At 39.3% G+C, this 16042-nt stretch overlaps 1 protein-coding gene across 4 annotated transcripts in view; it reads left to right on the forward strand.

The window, feature by feature from the left end:
* Positions 1-16042, forward strand: part of SLC49A4 (solute carrier family 49 member 4) — a 64214-nt gene that overhangs the window by 3671 nt on the left and 44501 nt on the right. For all 4 annotated transcript variants that reach the window (XM_085228327.1, XM_085228328.1, XM_085228325.1 and 1 more), the window contains exon 2: positions 13736-13829. In XM_085228327.1, coding sequence (XP_085084453.1) covers positions 13736-13829 — 94 coding nt within the window. The remainder of the gene's footprint in view (positions 1-13735; positions 13830-16042) is intronic.

Raw genomic sequence — 16042 nt, forward strand, 5'->3', positions numbered from 1 at the left:
GCCCAGCTCCCCAGCCAGTCCAGGTCTCGCTGAATGGCAGCACAGCCTTCAAGCGTGTCAGCCAATCCTCCCAACTTCATATCATCAGCAAACTTGCTGAGGGTGGCCACTATCCCCTCATCAAGGTCATTGATGAAGATGTTGAACAAGACCAGACCCAGCACAGACCCCTGGGGGACACCACTGGTACAGGGTTAGCTGTAGCACAGCTTTTCATGGGGTGTTCCTGGGAAGAGAGGATGGCAGCATTTATTTTTAGTAAAAGATTTGCTGAAGAAGCAATCATTGTTACTGTATTTTGGATAGTAGGAGTCTGGGATGCTCCCATTACACTTTTTTGGATTGTTAACCTGAAAGGGCTTGCTTTCTTTTGTGACCTCCTCCCTCTTGGCTCACCAGATGCGTTCTTCTGTAGACCTGTGGCGATTTCCTGGCTCTTCGAAAATTGAGAGTGAGTCTCCATCTGTAGTGATGGTCTTCATGAGACTGCATTAGCAAAATACAGTCTGAGCAGATTTGATAGGAATAGACAAACTTCTGTGTAGGGTGATAATGCAGCATTTTAATGAGTCTTTGAAGCCTTAGCACTCACATGGTATTTTGCTGGGGTATGTAAATTGCAATATCATTCGTGATGTTGTCGAGCTCATGTTCTTAGAAATGCATTAGTTTTCAGACACTTAGCAGGACTCACATGTTGCACCTGGAAGTTCTCTGGGGTTGAGCTCTGTTCCCCTGCCTGAGTGTATGCCTGCACCACTGTGGCCTCTGCCTTGGGAAGCTGGCAACAGCTTTCCAAGCTCTGTTTTTTAGAGTGCTGTTGTGGGGGCAGAGGTGATACCCATAATGTTTCCTGGTCTTGGACTGGGCTGGCTGTGTGTTGAAAAGAGGAATTATGTTTGCTAATGTCATTTTTCAATATATGCCATTTTGCAGTAGGGGGGGGGGTTTATTGTTCTTGTTGTTTTGTTTCTTGGTAAAGAAAGGTCAAGAAGTGTGCGTGCAGCGGAGCAAAATGTCACACTGGATATGTTTCCTTTAGCAATAGGATAAGGGAGCCCTTTTAAAATAATCATTATCTTCAGAGAATCAGTATGAATTAAATCAAATGGGAAATGATTTCAGTGTGCTGTTGGATGGGCCCTTCGTGTTTACAAGATTAAAATTAGCCACAGCTTGTCACCTGATACTTGAGTGGTTAAGGATGTTTTGTGCCTGGAGTATTTCCTGGGAACTCTAAACACATGTACAGGTCCATTAGGGTGTTTATATCTCTCAACTCCTCTTGAAATCTAAAGCTTAAATACTTGAGTTATGGATCTGGTCCACTGGTCGTCTTATGAGTTACGTTCATAGTTACAATGTGAGACACAGAAGTAATATATAATATCAGTCTTCATTATGTTCCTGTGTAATCAAGAAAAGGCAATGAAGAAGGAAATAATTTATGATAATTTACATTAAACTAATTTAATAGAATGGTGATATTTTTCATTAACTTTTGGAATACAGTTTTATCTTGTATCGAGTTTGAATAAATGTTGCTTATTACTGGTAAAAGTGAAATGTAATTTATTTCTTGATCTTTTTTTTGTGAAATGGTATACACTTACATGGATTGTATAGATATTCTTTTTTTGGCTAAAATTAAATTTGCTTAGTATTGTTATCCTAGTGATTAAATTATAAAATGGAGAGAAAATTTTAATAATGTAACTTTTTTTTTTCTGGTGGAGATTGGCTTTCATTTTGAAACCATTGATGTTTTGACTTGTATAAATAACTCCTCTTCTTCTGAATATCAAGCGCCTGATTTCTCCTCTATCTCATATATCATTTAGGTTTCTGGTTCTGTCCTTTGAAGCTTTTGATAGTTTTTACTACTTTCACCAGGGAATTTTTGAGGTTAAATCCTTTAATACAGTCTGAGAAAATTGTAATGAATATTGAATGAGAGTAGTAAATCGGGCTTTCCTCATGTAAGAAGGTCTTAATAACTGTTCTTTGTACAAAATAAGCTACACACAATGGACAAACAGAATTCTGTGTAGCAGCCTTCATACGTGAAGTTCCCGCACTGTGACTTTGTGCTGCATGCATGCAAAAGCTGATCTGGCTTTTAGGGCTTTGGGCTGCTTTAGTTCACATCCAAGGTCACTGGGACAGAAGAAAGAGGACTTCAGGTGAACATCTCCTCCCTGGTCATCAAGGGGGTGTTTGTGAAATGCCTTCCGTTTTTGAGTGATGTGGAGCTGAGTACGGGGAGTAAGCAGGAAGCAGTTCCAGAGCCCGTTGGATTTGCAAATGGCTAAGTGAAACCAGCAGATGGGGAAGATTATCTTTCCATCAGACGTTTCCATCAAGCTTGGTGTCTCAGGGTCCTGATCTGTTATTCAGGCTCTCAGACCGTGTGACAGTAAATATAGATTAGCATGCTGCTAATAACTTCAAAAAGTTGCAGCAGATCTAGTTGCTGTTGGTCTCATATCACTGTCAGCGGGCAATGTGAGATACTTTCCATGGTGACACCTGCGACAAGGTGCTGACTTTTCATGGCAGCACTTAGAGTTCTTAATGTCCCAAGTGATCATAAGTACATGGACTCTTGGAGAACAGAAGGGCAACAACAAATGACTCATGAGCCTTTAAAGGCTTTCAGACTTTTTAAAGCCTGGTAGTTTTCATCTCATGGCAAAGAAGCACATTTTCAGCTCTCTTTCACAGTGATCTCAGACTTTTCTTATCTCAGATATATGACTGCAAGATATAGAGGCAGTATTTCAGAATGACCAGTTTGATCTTTCATAGGTCAAATGTGAGCCTCAGCTAAGGATTCCCAGGATAAGGCTTGGTGTAAGATTGTAAGACTTTCATGTAATGTGGTCAGATTGAGCTAAAAGGATTTACACACTTTGAGAATAAAAACGGTTTATACAGACACCATGGTTCTGGATGGTTAGTACAGCCTACAGGAAACAAAAACCTGTGGGAAAGCTTATAGGTGTGAGAATATGGGCAGAGTGATAGAGATCCGATAGAAAGGAAAGCATGGTGCAACAGCATTCAACTGAAGTATGCTTAGGTTACAAGGAGTATGCTTCTCAGGAACTGATTCTACTTAGTAGCTTTTATATTAATGGCAGAGGTCTTGTTAAGGCCAACAAGAGCAGCAAAGGCTCTTTTGGATTTAATGGAAGCTAAATGTGAATTTAGTGCTTTCGCCCTGTTCTCTCTCGTCTCGTGGAAATGCTCTACTGCATGGTTTGAGCAGCACGTATTTCTTTGTCTCCTAAGCGATACTGATCCATACCTATCAAATTCTGTGAAAGGGATTAATTTTCCTAAACTAACAAATCTTGGAAGGAAGGAGATGAAGTGTTGTTTTTCTGTGTGGAAAGATGAAAGAAGCTATTAAAGAGCTGAGTGTAGGTAAATCCCACTAGAGTAGATATTTGATCGGCTTGATTATACAAAACTTATTTTGATAAGTTGCTATGTGTGCATGTGTCTGTGTAGATCTGTTTTTTCACTGCACCATCAGAAGAAAAGGAAGACTGAACCCAACTTAGCATTTGTTGCTTAATTTTATGTGCTGTGGCTACAGTGAAAGTCCACGGATCATTTGTGCAAGTGTTTGCAGAAGTGAGAACTCATTAGAGAATTGATTGGCCCACCTTCATTGGAGTGAGACGTGCTCCAAAAGATCACTTGAGATACAGAGTGATTAGCAACAGTAATTAGTAATTAGGATCTGATGAGTTGTATTAACTTGACACCACTATGATTCATCATAGCAAAACCAGCTTGATTGTCAGCAGCACTTCCCATGCTTCCTGATGGGCTGGATTGATTGGGAAGTGTCAATCAGGCCTGCAGGCAGATTTCCTCTCCTGGAGGTATCTTTCTGTTGATATCACCCCAATCTCTGCTCTGTACCAAACTTCCACAAACATTTCTCTTTATACCACGACCCTCAAAGCAGCTCCTAGGCTCTTTGTTCTCTTTGCACACTTTGTGGCAGCTGCAATGGTGGCAGAGAGAAGGGAGCGGTGGGGCTGGGATATGAGGAGGAAAAAAAAAGTGGAAGCAAAAAGAAAAAGCATTCTGATCTTCTTCCAAGTGAGCGAGAGACATGTTGAGCACAACTTGGCTTGCCAGCAGCAGACAGAGGGGCTGAAGAGGGGCCTGTAACATGTCCTGAGTTCTTTGCACAGCCACAGATCAAGAAACACAGCTTCTATGAACTTGCTTCAAAAAAGCTCATGCAAAACAGATTGGGGAGTCTCTTTAAATATAAGTGCCCTTTTTTTTCTTTCTCTTTAGCAAGGTCCCAGTGCTCTGCATTGGCCAAACCTTAAAGCAGGATGCAGCCCAGTAGTACCATGCCTGCCAAAAGGGTTTGTTGGGCAGTTTCTTTGCGCTCCCTTTCCTTGAGGCCTCATGAACATGACCAGCTTGCTGTGTTCCCTGGGGCCCCTCAGATATCACAGATCTGTGCCCGCTGCTCTGCCAAAATGCAGCCCTTCCCTTTGGTGTGGTTTTAGGATGAGGGATGCATAGCCACATGACAGCGGCATGAGCTGGGTGCATGTGGCTGCCCTGTCTGGCTGTACTCTGCTTCTGGAAAGCGTTCTATAGCTGGGACAGAAAATGTGAGAACACATAATGTTGTCCTCTGTCACTTTTTTAGTTATAATCCTAGGGCAAAGGAAATTGTGGCTTGCTTAACTATTCTCTAATTGGTCACATTCAGAGCTCTTCTGTCATTTCCTGCCCTGTTTTTGTTGTGTTTTTTTTTCTAAATGCTCCTCACATGTGTGTGCTTACTGCAGCTCTGTAGTCATGCTGAAACTATAATTGTTATGCAGAACCATATGATCAATGCTCCTACTTCTTCAAAAGCTACAAATTAAGCTTTCTCATGCAGATTTATTGTAGGGAGGATTTTTAGACTTTTTCCTCTTTCTAATGCTGGAGATCCATGTGACTCAGCTTGAGGGAATGATGTGTTCTGAAAGTGAGAGGTCTTCTGCTTTTTGCAAAGTCTGCTGGTGTCCTGGAATACAAGATTTCAAATCCAGCTGCCTCTAGAAACATTTGTTTGGATATTTTTCAATATTTGGGGAGGTAGAGTTCTTAAATTATAATTGATGAATGACAGGGACCTAAAGAATTGATCAGGAGCCTTTAAAATGTAGTGAATTTCAGGCCTCCTACAGTACCCCAAACAAAAGGCATCCTTTATGGTGATCTTAGTCTGAATTATTGTTTGTGGGCCATTCAGATGCTGAAACATTGAACGTGTTCTCACACAGGGAAGTCAAATGCTGACTCCAGCGACCTCCATGCAAACACAAGGGCCACCTAGATATTACATTGTCAAGGCTCTTACGTCTCTTCATCCTCGACTGAAAGCAGGGATTGCAAAGAGCAGAAACTTTGCACTTAGCGTCCCGCTTAGCAGATCGGCTGGGTGGTATTTAGTGTGGCTGCCAATCCTTGCTGCTTGGGTGCTTCTTGCTGCTCCGTCCTGGCAAAGCAAAACGCCTCAATCTCTCAAAATGAAAAATTTCATGCATCGTTGGGTGGTGTGGACAAGTGCCACTAAGATAATGACAGAACGTCTTCTGTGATAGATGTGTACAAGAGAGCCTTTTTTTCCTCCCTGTCGCCACAGGTAGGGCTCTATGGTTAGCTGCATGGTAATTAAGCCTGCTGTGCAATTGGGAGTGCTTGAAATGAGTGGGTAGAGAAAAGACAAGCTTTCCTCCCCCTTGTTCAGTGCTGAAATGGCTTAGATTGTCAGAATTTGTCCAGGAACACAGCAGTGAGAACTGCACTGAAGGCTTGTTATCTTGTATGTTCTCTCGACTTGTTAATGAGCATCTATGATTTAGCTTCAAAGTTAATGAAGAGGTTTAGCCCTCCAACTACATTGCTACCTGTTTGTGTTCGTTGCTGTCTGTCCCTTTATGTGTACACTCAAGTATACGTCCATACACACCTCTTTATGTTGCTTTTCAGTTAATCAAATGGAAAGAACCGATTAAATGACTCACCCATGTCTTCATGCCCCAATAAGTATTGGGGCTGAGAACAGAAAGCTGATGCCTGAGCTGAAGGAAGAAAGAATACCTGTTAAATGTTCCTGTGTGAGCTATCTGTAGGTTTAGAACGCGTTCAATGCCACTTTTTATTGCATCCTGGCATCCAGGTAAAGAACAGACCTGACTTAGCAGCTGCTGTGTTACTGGCTGTGGAACTGGTTCCTGTTTCTGTGTGTTTGTAGTCTGGATAAATAAGACAGAAAGGAAAAGTGAGTGAGAAGCTAGGTGGCCCACCCAATTTAAGAAGGCATGTCAGGAGGGAGGCAGGTCCCACTGTCCCATGCCAGTGCTCTCCAAGCTGCTGTGCAAGGGTTAAGAAATATTTGTTGCACTTGGGTGAGCTGTGGGTGGAATGAGGACTCTCTACAGTAAAATCTATGAGATCCATAAACAACTAAAATAGTTGGCTTCCTATGGAGCCAAGAAACAAAAACAGGTTTTAATAACAGGAGGTATTTTAATAAAGAGACTAAAATCAGTTCTGAAATCAGTGTTTTGATCTGTAGATGAACACCATTCAACTCGTGCTTTATTTGTTTGTTTAGGCAAAAATTTGGTCTCTGGACTGATAGATTTTATGACATTTGTACAGACTTGTAATGCAGATTTTTATTGTTTAAGATGTTCCTTACGCTGTTTGTTTTTGCAGTGTAGATGTTAGGCATTTAAGCTGACATATGGCAGGAAATTTCAATACTTGTAAGTTACGTTTTTTTTTTATACTGAAAGCTCAGATCAAATTCATTCAGTTCTTAAAGCAAGGATTACTTTATTTGCTGCACCAAACTTCTAAATTGCTTCACAAACTCTGAGGGGCTTCCTCAGAACTTACAGTAACGTGCCCTGGTCAGGGTAAGATCCATGTTAGTGGAGCTGAAGAATTAGTCTGTAATTTCCTCATCAACTTCTTAGGGATTATTAATATGCTGGAATAATTCTAAAACAGTGTGGGTCCACTAAGCACAGTATCACATATCTTGACCTCATCCTACATCCTCTTGGCATGGCTGTGATTGCTTGTTCTTCCTTCTGACAGGTGAAGTGAAGTTCTTGTATCTAGATTAAGGTGAACAATAATTATTCTAATACGATTCAGTGAAAGTAAAGGGAGGGGGGAGGGAAATGGAGATACCATAAAGCAAGAGGAGTTGTTACAGTATGAATTGGAAAGGAGCGGTGTGGTCAGAATGTCAGTATGTCATCTTAGATTCTTACAAATCAGAATACACATAAAGATGCTGCAGCTTGAGAATTGGGAAGGTGGTTGTGTGATTGTCATAGTAACTCTCAATTGCATAATATTCAGCTTTGCTTCTCACACTCCTGTCCTAGCATTTTCTGCATTTGCTTTAGTCGTTACATTTTCAGCTGTTTTCCTTGAAGCTGACCATTTTCTCTCTGAAATACTTGAGTGGCCAAATTTTGTACTTCGAGTCTCTTAATTTTGTTGGGATTTTTCACAAGATGCTTATAATCTTATCTTTAGGTCAGAGTTTGCCCCGTTGTGTGTTCCTGGTTGACAGGGACTTCCCTGGGGGTTCTCCTTATTGCTTGTGACTTCACTTCTGGCATGGTGGCTCGTCTGTCTTTCTGACTCTGACTAGAAGATCTACATTGATCCTGAGGAATTATTTTATTTGAAGTTGCTGTATTCATACCTACAGAGCTTATTTGGAAAACATATATATGATGAAACAAATACATCTACAAGAGATTTCAAACTCCTCCTGATAGCCTGGATGTCTGCTGCTGCTGCTGGCAGATTTTGTTAGAATAACTATAAGAAATCATAAAGAGAATTTTTCCCTCTGAAGATCTTTCTCCCATGTCTACATTCGAAGAGAGTTCTAGTACATATTCTGTCTGGGGATCAGAATGTACCTACTATTTCTGTCAGACAGGAATTGGAGCGTGGTGTCTGGCAGAATCTCTTTGCCATATCATCCTACCCTGAGAAGTGGAACTGGGCTGTGTTGTGGGATTCATATTGGAAGAAGTCTGTTTGTGTCCTAGATAAGGTTGGGTGGGGCTAAATGTAGATTTGGGTCCAATTTGGTACAAGTGGGTCGTATATGATTGAGCTTAGTGCTTACTATTTCATACTGGAACAGTTCTGTCAACTGTCTCGCAGAACACATGAGTGAAGTTACTGAGAGTTTGCTTTATTTTCAATCCAGAACAAGTCCTAAATTGAAGTCCTAAACCTTTTTAGGCAAAATAGGATGCTATTTTGGTAGCGCTGCATTAAGTCAGGGAAACAGATGGAAACTCTTGGCTTCAGTTTGGTTTTGAAAACACAGCTTATGAAGAACAGGACATCAGCACCGTAGGTACTAATGAAAGGAGATCCAGTTTGTGCATAACAGCACCTCGTGACACTTAAGCCATCAAACTAGGAACAATTTTTGATGACTTAAATATGGCCTTGTAGTTGTTCTCTTTTGCTTGTAGTCTTTGCGATTAGTTTCCAGTTTGTAATGCTTTCGAGTGTAGATGATGCTGTTCTTGGGAACATGTTTGGAAACTCAGTGAAAACAAACACAGTTTATGCTCATCTGCAATCAAGTGCTTTTGTGGAATCTACATCAGGCCTGAAATACTGATTTTTCTTTTTTCAAGTTTGGCCCATTAGCTAGAAGGAAAGACTGGGGCCACATCTCAGCTATGAAATCTTTTTATGTCAGTGTAAAGCTTCTTTTCTTTTGAGAATTGTACTGCTTGTTGCAAGGACAATTTTTCTGAAGGAGGACCTTTCATTATTATCTTTGGATAGTAATAACCTCGTGAGAGTAAGTGGTACAGCAATTAGTATAATTCTGCTGGAATGTCATTTAAAATGCAGAAATTTCTGGAGCAGCAGATGAACGTGAAACAGGGACTTCTGTGCAGAGCTTTCAGAGTTGCCTGATGAAGTGAGCAGTTTAACCCAGCTTTGTTTTAACGTGGATAAACACATGAGCTACACATTAAGGAGGAAAAGAAATAGATCCTTCCTGCAGAACGAAGCATTAGTATTCATGGAGAAAATGCTCACATCTTAAAGAGGATGCTTGAACAATGAGGAAGGTGTCTGAACAAGACGTGCAAAAACAGTTCCAGGTCCGAAGAAACATTGTGAAAAAGTGGAGCTCAGTGCTTTGCTTGCTGAAACCAAAGGTAAAAGTTACTCCATGCATGTTAAATTCATAGATGGGAAAAATGCAAGATTCTTGATTTATTATTTTTTTAATTTTTTTTCCATTAAGAAAGACAAAGGAGGAATTTGTTTGAAAACTGAGTTTGCTTTAAATTGGGAGGGAAAAGTCCAATTTAACCATGAATTTCTGGAATGGCATTTGAAATTGGTGAGTTGTTCATTTCTTGATATGTGTTCATCAAGGCGGAATTGTCTTTTTAAGTTGCTATGCTTCAGCCAGAACAATAGCAGAGCACCTGAGGAAATTGAAGTGCTGCAAGTTGTGTAAGGATGGATCCCTCTTGCTTCCAGCCTGATCTTTAAAAACTGTGGAAATGTGTAGTGGGCTGATGTCACTAGCTTGTAACTGAGTGCTGCTGTATTCTCTTTTCTTGAGGACTGATTTTAGTGTCTGCAGCTGAAGGAAGGAAAACTCTTACATGTTAATGTGTTTGAGACATGTGGGTGTAAAAGGAATCCACTTCAGTCATGCTGGGTGGGGGGCTGAATTCTGCACATTTCCTCTGGCTTTCATTAGGCTTGGCAAAAAGGTGAAACCTGTTCTACACACCTAACTGGAGTTTTTCCCCAAGGTGGATGATGTTCCATTAAAAAAGAGGAAAAGCAGGCAGACAGTGATTGCCATTAGTGTGCTGCTGTGCACTAAGAGTTCTGTTCTCTCTGGCTGTGCAGTGCTAACCAGCCTGGGGTGAGGATGTACGAGGTGTCTGCTGCTGCGGGACAGCAGAAGTAGAAACTTCCTCAGTTTTGACTTGAGCATGTGTTTTGTGTGAGGCAGGGTTTGGCTTTTTACAGTCTGCCAGTCTCATTTTTATGGCATGTTATTGCAATGGGTGACAGGCGTGAGAAGGAATGGTCATACTTCTCAAAAGGCAATTAACAGTCATTAATAGTCTTCTTTTTCTGAATGACAAACTGCTAATTTACAGCTAGCATGAGAAGCTTGTTGTAGCTGTGCAACGTCACTAATGAAGTTTCTTACTAAACTGGGTATAGCAGATCGCTTGCTGAGATCCATGTCAATAATGCAATGTGGGAGGAGATGCGTTTTCATTTACCTTAAAATGTATCTTGAGAATAAAATGTGCTGGAAAAGTGGTCAAAGATGCAGTACCCCTATGTTAGCTATTATGGCTATTATAAAAGCCAGCAAATTCAGCGTGGTCTGCATGTTTGCAAAGCAGACTGTTATTAGCTGCAGGATGGTTAAGCAGTTAAACAGTATTGATTATTTCACTCAAATACCAGTTTATATGTCTTTTTATTACTGACACTGTTTTTGCTACAGGTTTTCTGTTACCAATGGTGGCATTTCACTCTGCAGAGAAAACCCGTTTTGAGAAGTTTCTTCTTTTTCCAGCTGCATGTCAAATCTGATAGAAGGGGATTGGAAACTGGATGATAGATATTAAGATGTAGCCCCTCACCATCCATTAGCAGTTGCATTTACAGAGTAAAACAGTAAAGTTGATTAGTTCCACGCAAAATCTTGATTTGTGTGAGTTCCTTAGATCTTTTAAAGTGGAGAAATAATTTCTTGCAGGGTTGGTGGGCTTTCTTTCCAAGCTTGCTTGGGTCACTGGTCCCATAGTGCACAGTGCTGTCCAAAAACACTTGCTGGTTGCCTTTTGGAGTAACGCAATGTTTCCAGCTCAGATTGATGGCCACTGCAATGTTCAAAGCAAAAAATACTTATAGTTCTAAACCTACAATTAAAGACTGATTCCTCGGATAAGATGGAGGTTGTATTCAGGGAGTTAAAATGTAAAGCAGAATAAATGAGGAAGACACTTGGAGGTTAAAAATCGTAATTAGAAAGGAAATGCCTAATATACTGCTTCTGTGACAGTCATTTTTGACTTCTTCATTTTTGTATTATCATTGACAACATGCTTCTTTAACCAGAGGAATTTTTAGATGTATCTGCATGTTAAGGTGAAACAAAAGGCCAAAGAATAATCTGCATGATCAAAACACTGAAAAGTGACACATCACAGTGCATAGAATTCAAGATGAGGACTTGAAAGAACATTTGCAAAGATGAAACGTATCTTGATTTTGAGGCTTTACCTGGTAATTTTATTTTAAAATTACATGACATCTACGGTTGACATTAAAGATAAGCCTGGAGTCAGCGCTGGCTGGAAATTGTGGCATCCAATTTATTTTTCATTGAATGGTGTGCTGTAGAGTTTTGTGTTTTTTGTTGTTTTGTGTTTTTTTTAATCAAACTTTTCTGCAGATATAAAAGAGAACTTTTTTTTTTTTTTTTTAATGGAAAAAACAAATAGATGTTTTTGACTGAGGAAAAACTCTGTACGTGTCCTGTGACTAATCAGGTGATGTAAACTGTGATAATGTTTATCTACTGCTGTGACCTGAGTTGCACCTGGGCTGTGACACCTTGCCCCTCCTCAGAGGCAGAAAGTGGCACACTTTGCCAACTGTAATTCAAAAAGATCCTGGTGTACATGGAAAATAAGGATGTGATGCATATATTGCTAGGGCTTTCTTGAAACACTGTGGCAGCGTTTCCAAATGGAAGACTTCAGACTTCTCAATTCAAAGGATTTGTGTTTTGACTTTCAATTGATAAAACCTAATCTATTAGATCTGTTAGATCCATCTAACTTGGATTGCGTACAGGTTCTCATTATGTACAAAAGCATTGCTAACAAAGATTCATTCCATAGGAAGAAAGCCGAAAGCATCATGTATGTGGTCCTGATACAAGTAACTACCCTCACAAGGTATCCACCATGGCAATACAGATTTATGTATGCCTTGGAACCTCACAGAAAACACAGAGAGCAACAGGAAGTTGAGCAGCCTACTATCAGGGCGTTAGTTAGGGCTCTCTGGACGCGCACACTTGAAAATCCAGTTTAACAGCAGTGTGTGCTGGCTAAACATAGAGTCAAGTAAGTCTGGGCAGGCACTTGGGAACCTTCAAGGAAACAAGTATTCAGGGCCTGCAGTGCATTGCTGAGGCATTAGGGGTGTGAGCTGTCCTTGTTGTAGGAACGTGGGTCACATTCCTGTCCTTAATGACTCAGCGGTCCCAATGAAGAAGTCATGCTTCCGTTTCAGATTCTCTTTGTGTTGTTTTGATTGCCCTGCTTGGGTTGTGTGAGAGAGGAGCTGTCCGTGGTTTGTGCTGTGTTCGCACAGGGAGTTGTGTAACGCTGAGTGAGGTTTGCTAAGAGCTGTTGCAATGAGAGCAAAGTTGCATTTTTGGTAAAATACATGCCCTAAAACTCCAGTAAAATTTGCAGGAGAACAATATGTTTAATGTGATGTTGGATGAATTGTATGGAGTATAGAGTCATTCACATACTGGGAGCGTATCTCTGAAAATTGGCACTTTAGAGTCATAATCATATGTCTGTATTATGTGGATCATCATAGCAAGTTGTTCTTCTTCTCTCTGTGTTTTGGGTAGCTCCTAGTCTTGCCTAAATGTTAGAGATGCTATGTATTTATTAGCATTCAATTATTTTACATTCTGCTAAGAATATTTTCTGCCTGCTGGTGTAAATTTGTTTCAAACTGTATGACTATAGATACAGATTGTATCAACCCTTTTAATTGTGCACATTTACTCTTTTGGTGTTTCCCAGTATTCTGGAGACTCGGCTCCACAGTTAACAGTTTTATTTCTGTTTATTGATAATGGAAACACCTCAGCAGCAGCAGTAAACTATTGCAGATGGAATTGCAGCACTGACATAAAGTTATTTCCAATCCAAGTGCTCTTCGCTTAAGAATCATGGGATGAGGGGAAGAAAAACGTATTCAAGGAATCAGTCGATTGTAACTTTTTTCTAATGTTCTATATTTACAACCTCTGTAATTTGAACAGACTGCAGCAAAAACTTGGCCTAATTGCAAAGACTGCAAAAAATACTTCTTTTTTTTTCCCCTCTTCCACTGAATAAATAGATATTTCTTCAGAGTGAAAAGTGTATTTGCATTATCAGAGAAAACAGTAACAGTGCTATATCTGTCTTCATTAAATGGCTGGAAGAGAATGTACAAATGCAGTTTGTTTCTTTGGATCTATGTAGATTTTACACATTGGAGGATGTTCCCTGATGCTTCTAATTGCAAAGGAAAAGTTGTACAATTTGAATGATATGTCTGTTGTAAGTTTTCACTTCCTGGAATGTCTGTAAGATTTTAGATACATTCCTGAATGGTATTATGCCAGGAATAAGCCTTTAATTCTAGTGCATCAGTAAAACAACACAGGATTTTGTTATGTATCTGTAGTTTGTGTCAGCACCAATGTTTATAATTTGAAAGAATATGCATGAATTAACGAGTCTACGTACAAATGTATATATTTAGACACATTTTTGTCTTTTTAAAAATTATTTACCTTTAGTTTTGTTAACTTAACCTACAAAATACCTTTATTTTTTCATTTTAGGTCTTAGAGTAACTGTATTACTGACATCATCACTCATGGTATTGGGAGCTGGCCTAAGATGTGTTCCAGTTTCAGACCTGGAACTAAGGAAGAAGTAAGTGAATTATTTATTTTTAATATACATGTTTTATACTCTTTGTTAATGTAATTTTTGCTGCTGCTACAAAGAAATGTTAGCACAGATTTTCTGTGTGAAGCTGATATGCAGAATGCACATGTGACTGTGGGCTTACGCGTTTTGTGCCTTCGTACATTGATTGTTGTAGTCCTTGTTCTACATGGTGTCTGCAGATCAGAAAGGTCTTTACAAACATGAGTTAATTAAGCCTCACCCACACCATCCTGCATAACTAAATTTGTTTTGCAAACAAGGAAGCAGAGATTTAGAGAGAAGTTCGGAAACTGGCCCAAGATCACACAGGGAACCACGCCACAAAATCCAAAACTATGTAATTTATATGCAAATAATAAATAATTAATTCATGTTTCTCCTACTGGGTGTATGAGATTGTTCAGTGATAGATGAATTTATCCGAAATGGCCTGTTCATACAGTCTATTCCAGACTGCATTCCAAATTAACCTTGTACTTTCTTTGGGGCTGAAGCAAGTACAAGCGTAGTGTACAAGCAGTTTAAAATTTGGTTTGCAATAAAGACAGCTTCATTCCAAACAAATCAGTTGTCCTGCCAAACATACCAAGTCTGGGAATCTATGGTAAGTACAGGAGTCTCATCCTTTCCATGCAGTCATGGAATGTGGATTGCTTGTTGCTCACATAGTATGAGAGGCAAAAAAAAAAAAAAAAGGTAAGAGGAGGAAGAAATAAAGACATTGTCATATTTTTCTGCTTCTTTAAAAATAAAAGTTCACTTGTTATGCTGGCATAATATGCATGTGCTATGGGAAGAAAGCAACAATATCAAACCTTGGAAGTCTTGTTGTTATGTGGGTTTTTTTTTGTTTTGTTTTGTTTGTTTGAGGAAGGACATGTTCTATGCATTTTTTTCTGTAGAAAACAGATAATCAGATTCATGCTGGTTTCTCTCCATTTTCGGTAGTGGTAGCAGCAGGACCATTGGTTTTTCTGGAGGATTTTGAGTTCTTTAGACATAACCACCATGAAGGAGGTTATAATTTACTTGTACCTAGAATTTCTGTATGATGTTTTGTCACCTTTGTATTATTCTTTATCGCATTTTTTTTTTTAGTGGTGCTTTACATTGAACATCAGTTTGGAAACCATTAAAGTGAGGAAAGAAGTACTTGGTGTGAAGTAGATAGCAGGTGTCTGGATATTATCAGTAAAACAAATAAAGAGGTTCAGAGCACTAAGAATGTGGTAAAAGCATTTGTTGTAAAACTAGCTCCAATCAGCAGTAGCTAACTAGTACGTAACAGTTAATCATATTGTGATACAATTCACAATGACCCTTTTTACTAAAGGTGAAAATGTACTGTTGTGGTGGGCAGGAAGAGCTGTTCTCATTGAGCTCTTTTTTTGCCTGTCCTTGAGCTGCTAATGCATGCTAAACATCAAGTTCATCAGATCTGACCAATCTCCCATTATGTATATTTCAAACGGGCCAGATAGGTTAAATGCAGTGAAATACAATGTCTTCTGTAGCTTTTCATTTATCAGTTATGCTGAAAGACTTGTGCTGCCTAGCCTTTAGCAAAGCAAAGATAAAAACTCGAAAAGAAGTTGCCAAACAATGTATAGATAAGAGACATCACTTTGGGAATGAGAGTTTCTGCATGCCTTTAAATCTTTAAACAAAGTTTTTCTGTTGTAATTGCTGTGAGAAGACGTGGAAGAAGGATAAAATAAATGTTTAAGGAGAAACATTCAAGAACAGCTTCTTTAACTGGGGAAAAAAATCATGTGCACTGTGTAGAGTCTGAGATGTATAAAATATGATGGTACATTTTACTGTGAACCATTAAAAGAAAGAAAAAGAACAGAATCCTGTTGGAAAAGGGTACTTATTTCATTTATTCATGCTGTGAAAATATGCATCATTTCAAGCTGAAATTGTTAAAATTGCTAACTTAGCCTACTCTCAAAAAATGGAGATGTTTGTAAGAATTGTAGCTCCTCCTGAGGAAATAATTTGAACTTTTACACAGATCTATAAAAATCTACAGAGAATTAATTATTGCTTACTGTGTGAAACAAATGTGTGGTTTTCTTTATTTCTTGAGACATTGTAAATAACTGTGCATGCTGTGTGATAGTTGCATTGTTTTGAAGACTAAAAGTCGCCAATTTTCATTAAATACTAACAAATAAATAATATTTTAGAGA

Source organism: Meleagris gallopavo, chromosome 7 (genome assembly GCF_905368555.1).
Source record: "Meleagris gallopavo chromosome 7, MGAL_WU_HG_1.1, whole genome shotgun sequence".
NCBI lineage: Eukaryota > Metazoa > Chordata > Aves > Galliformes > Phasianidae > Meleagris > Meleagris gallopavo.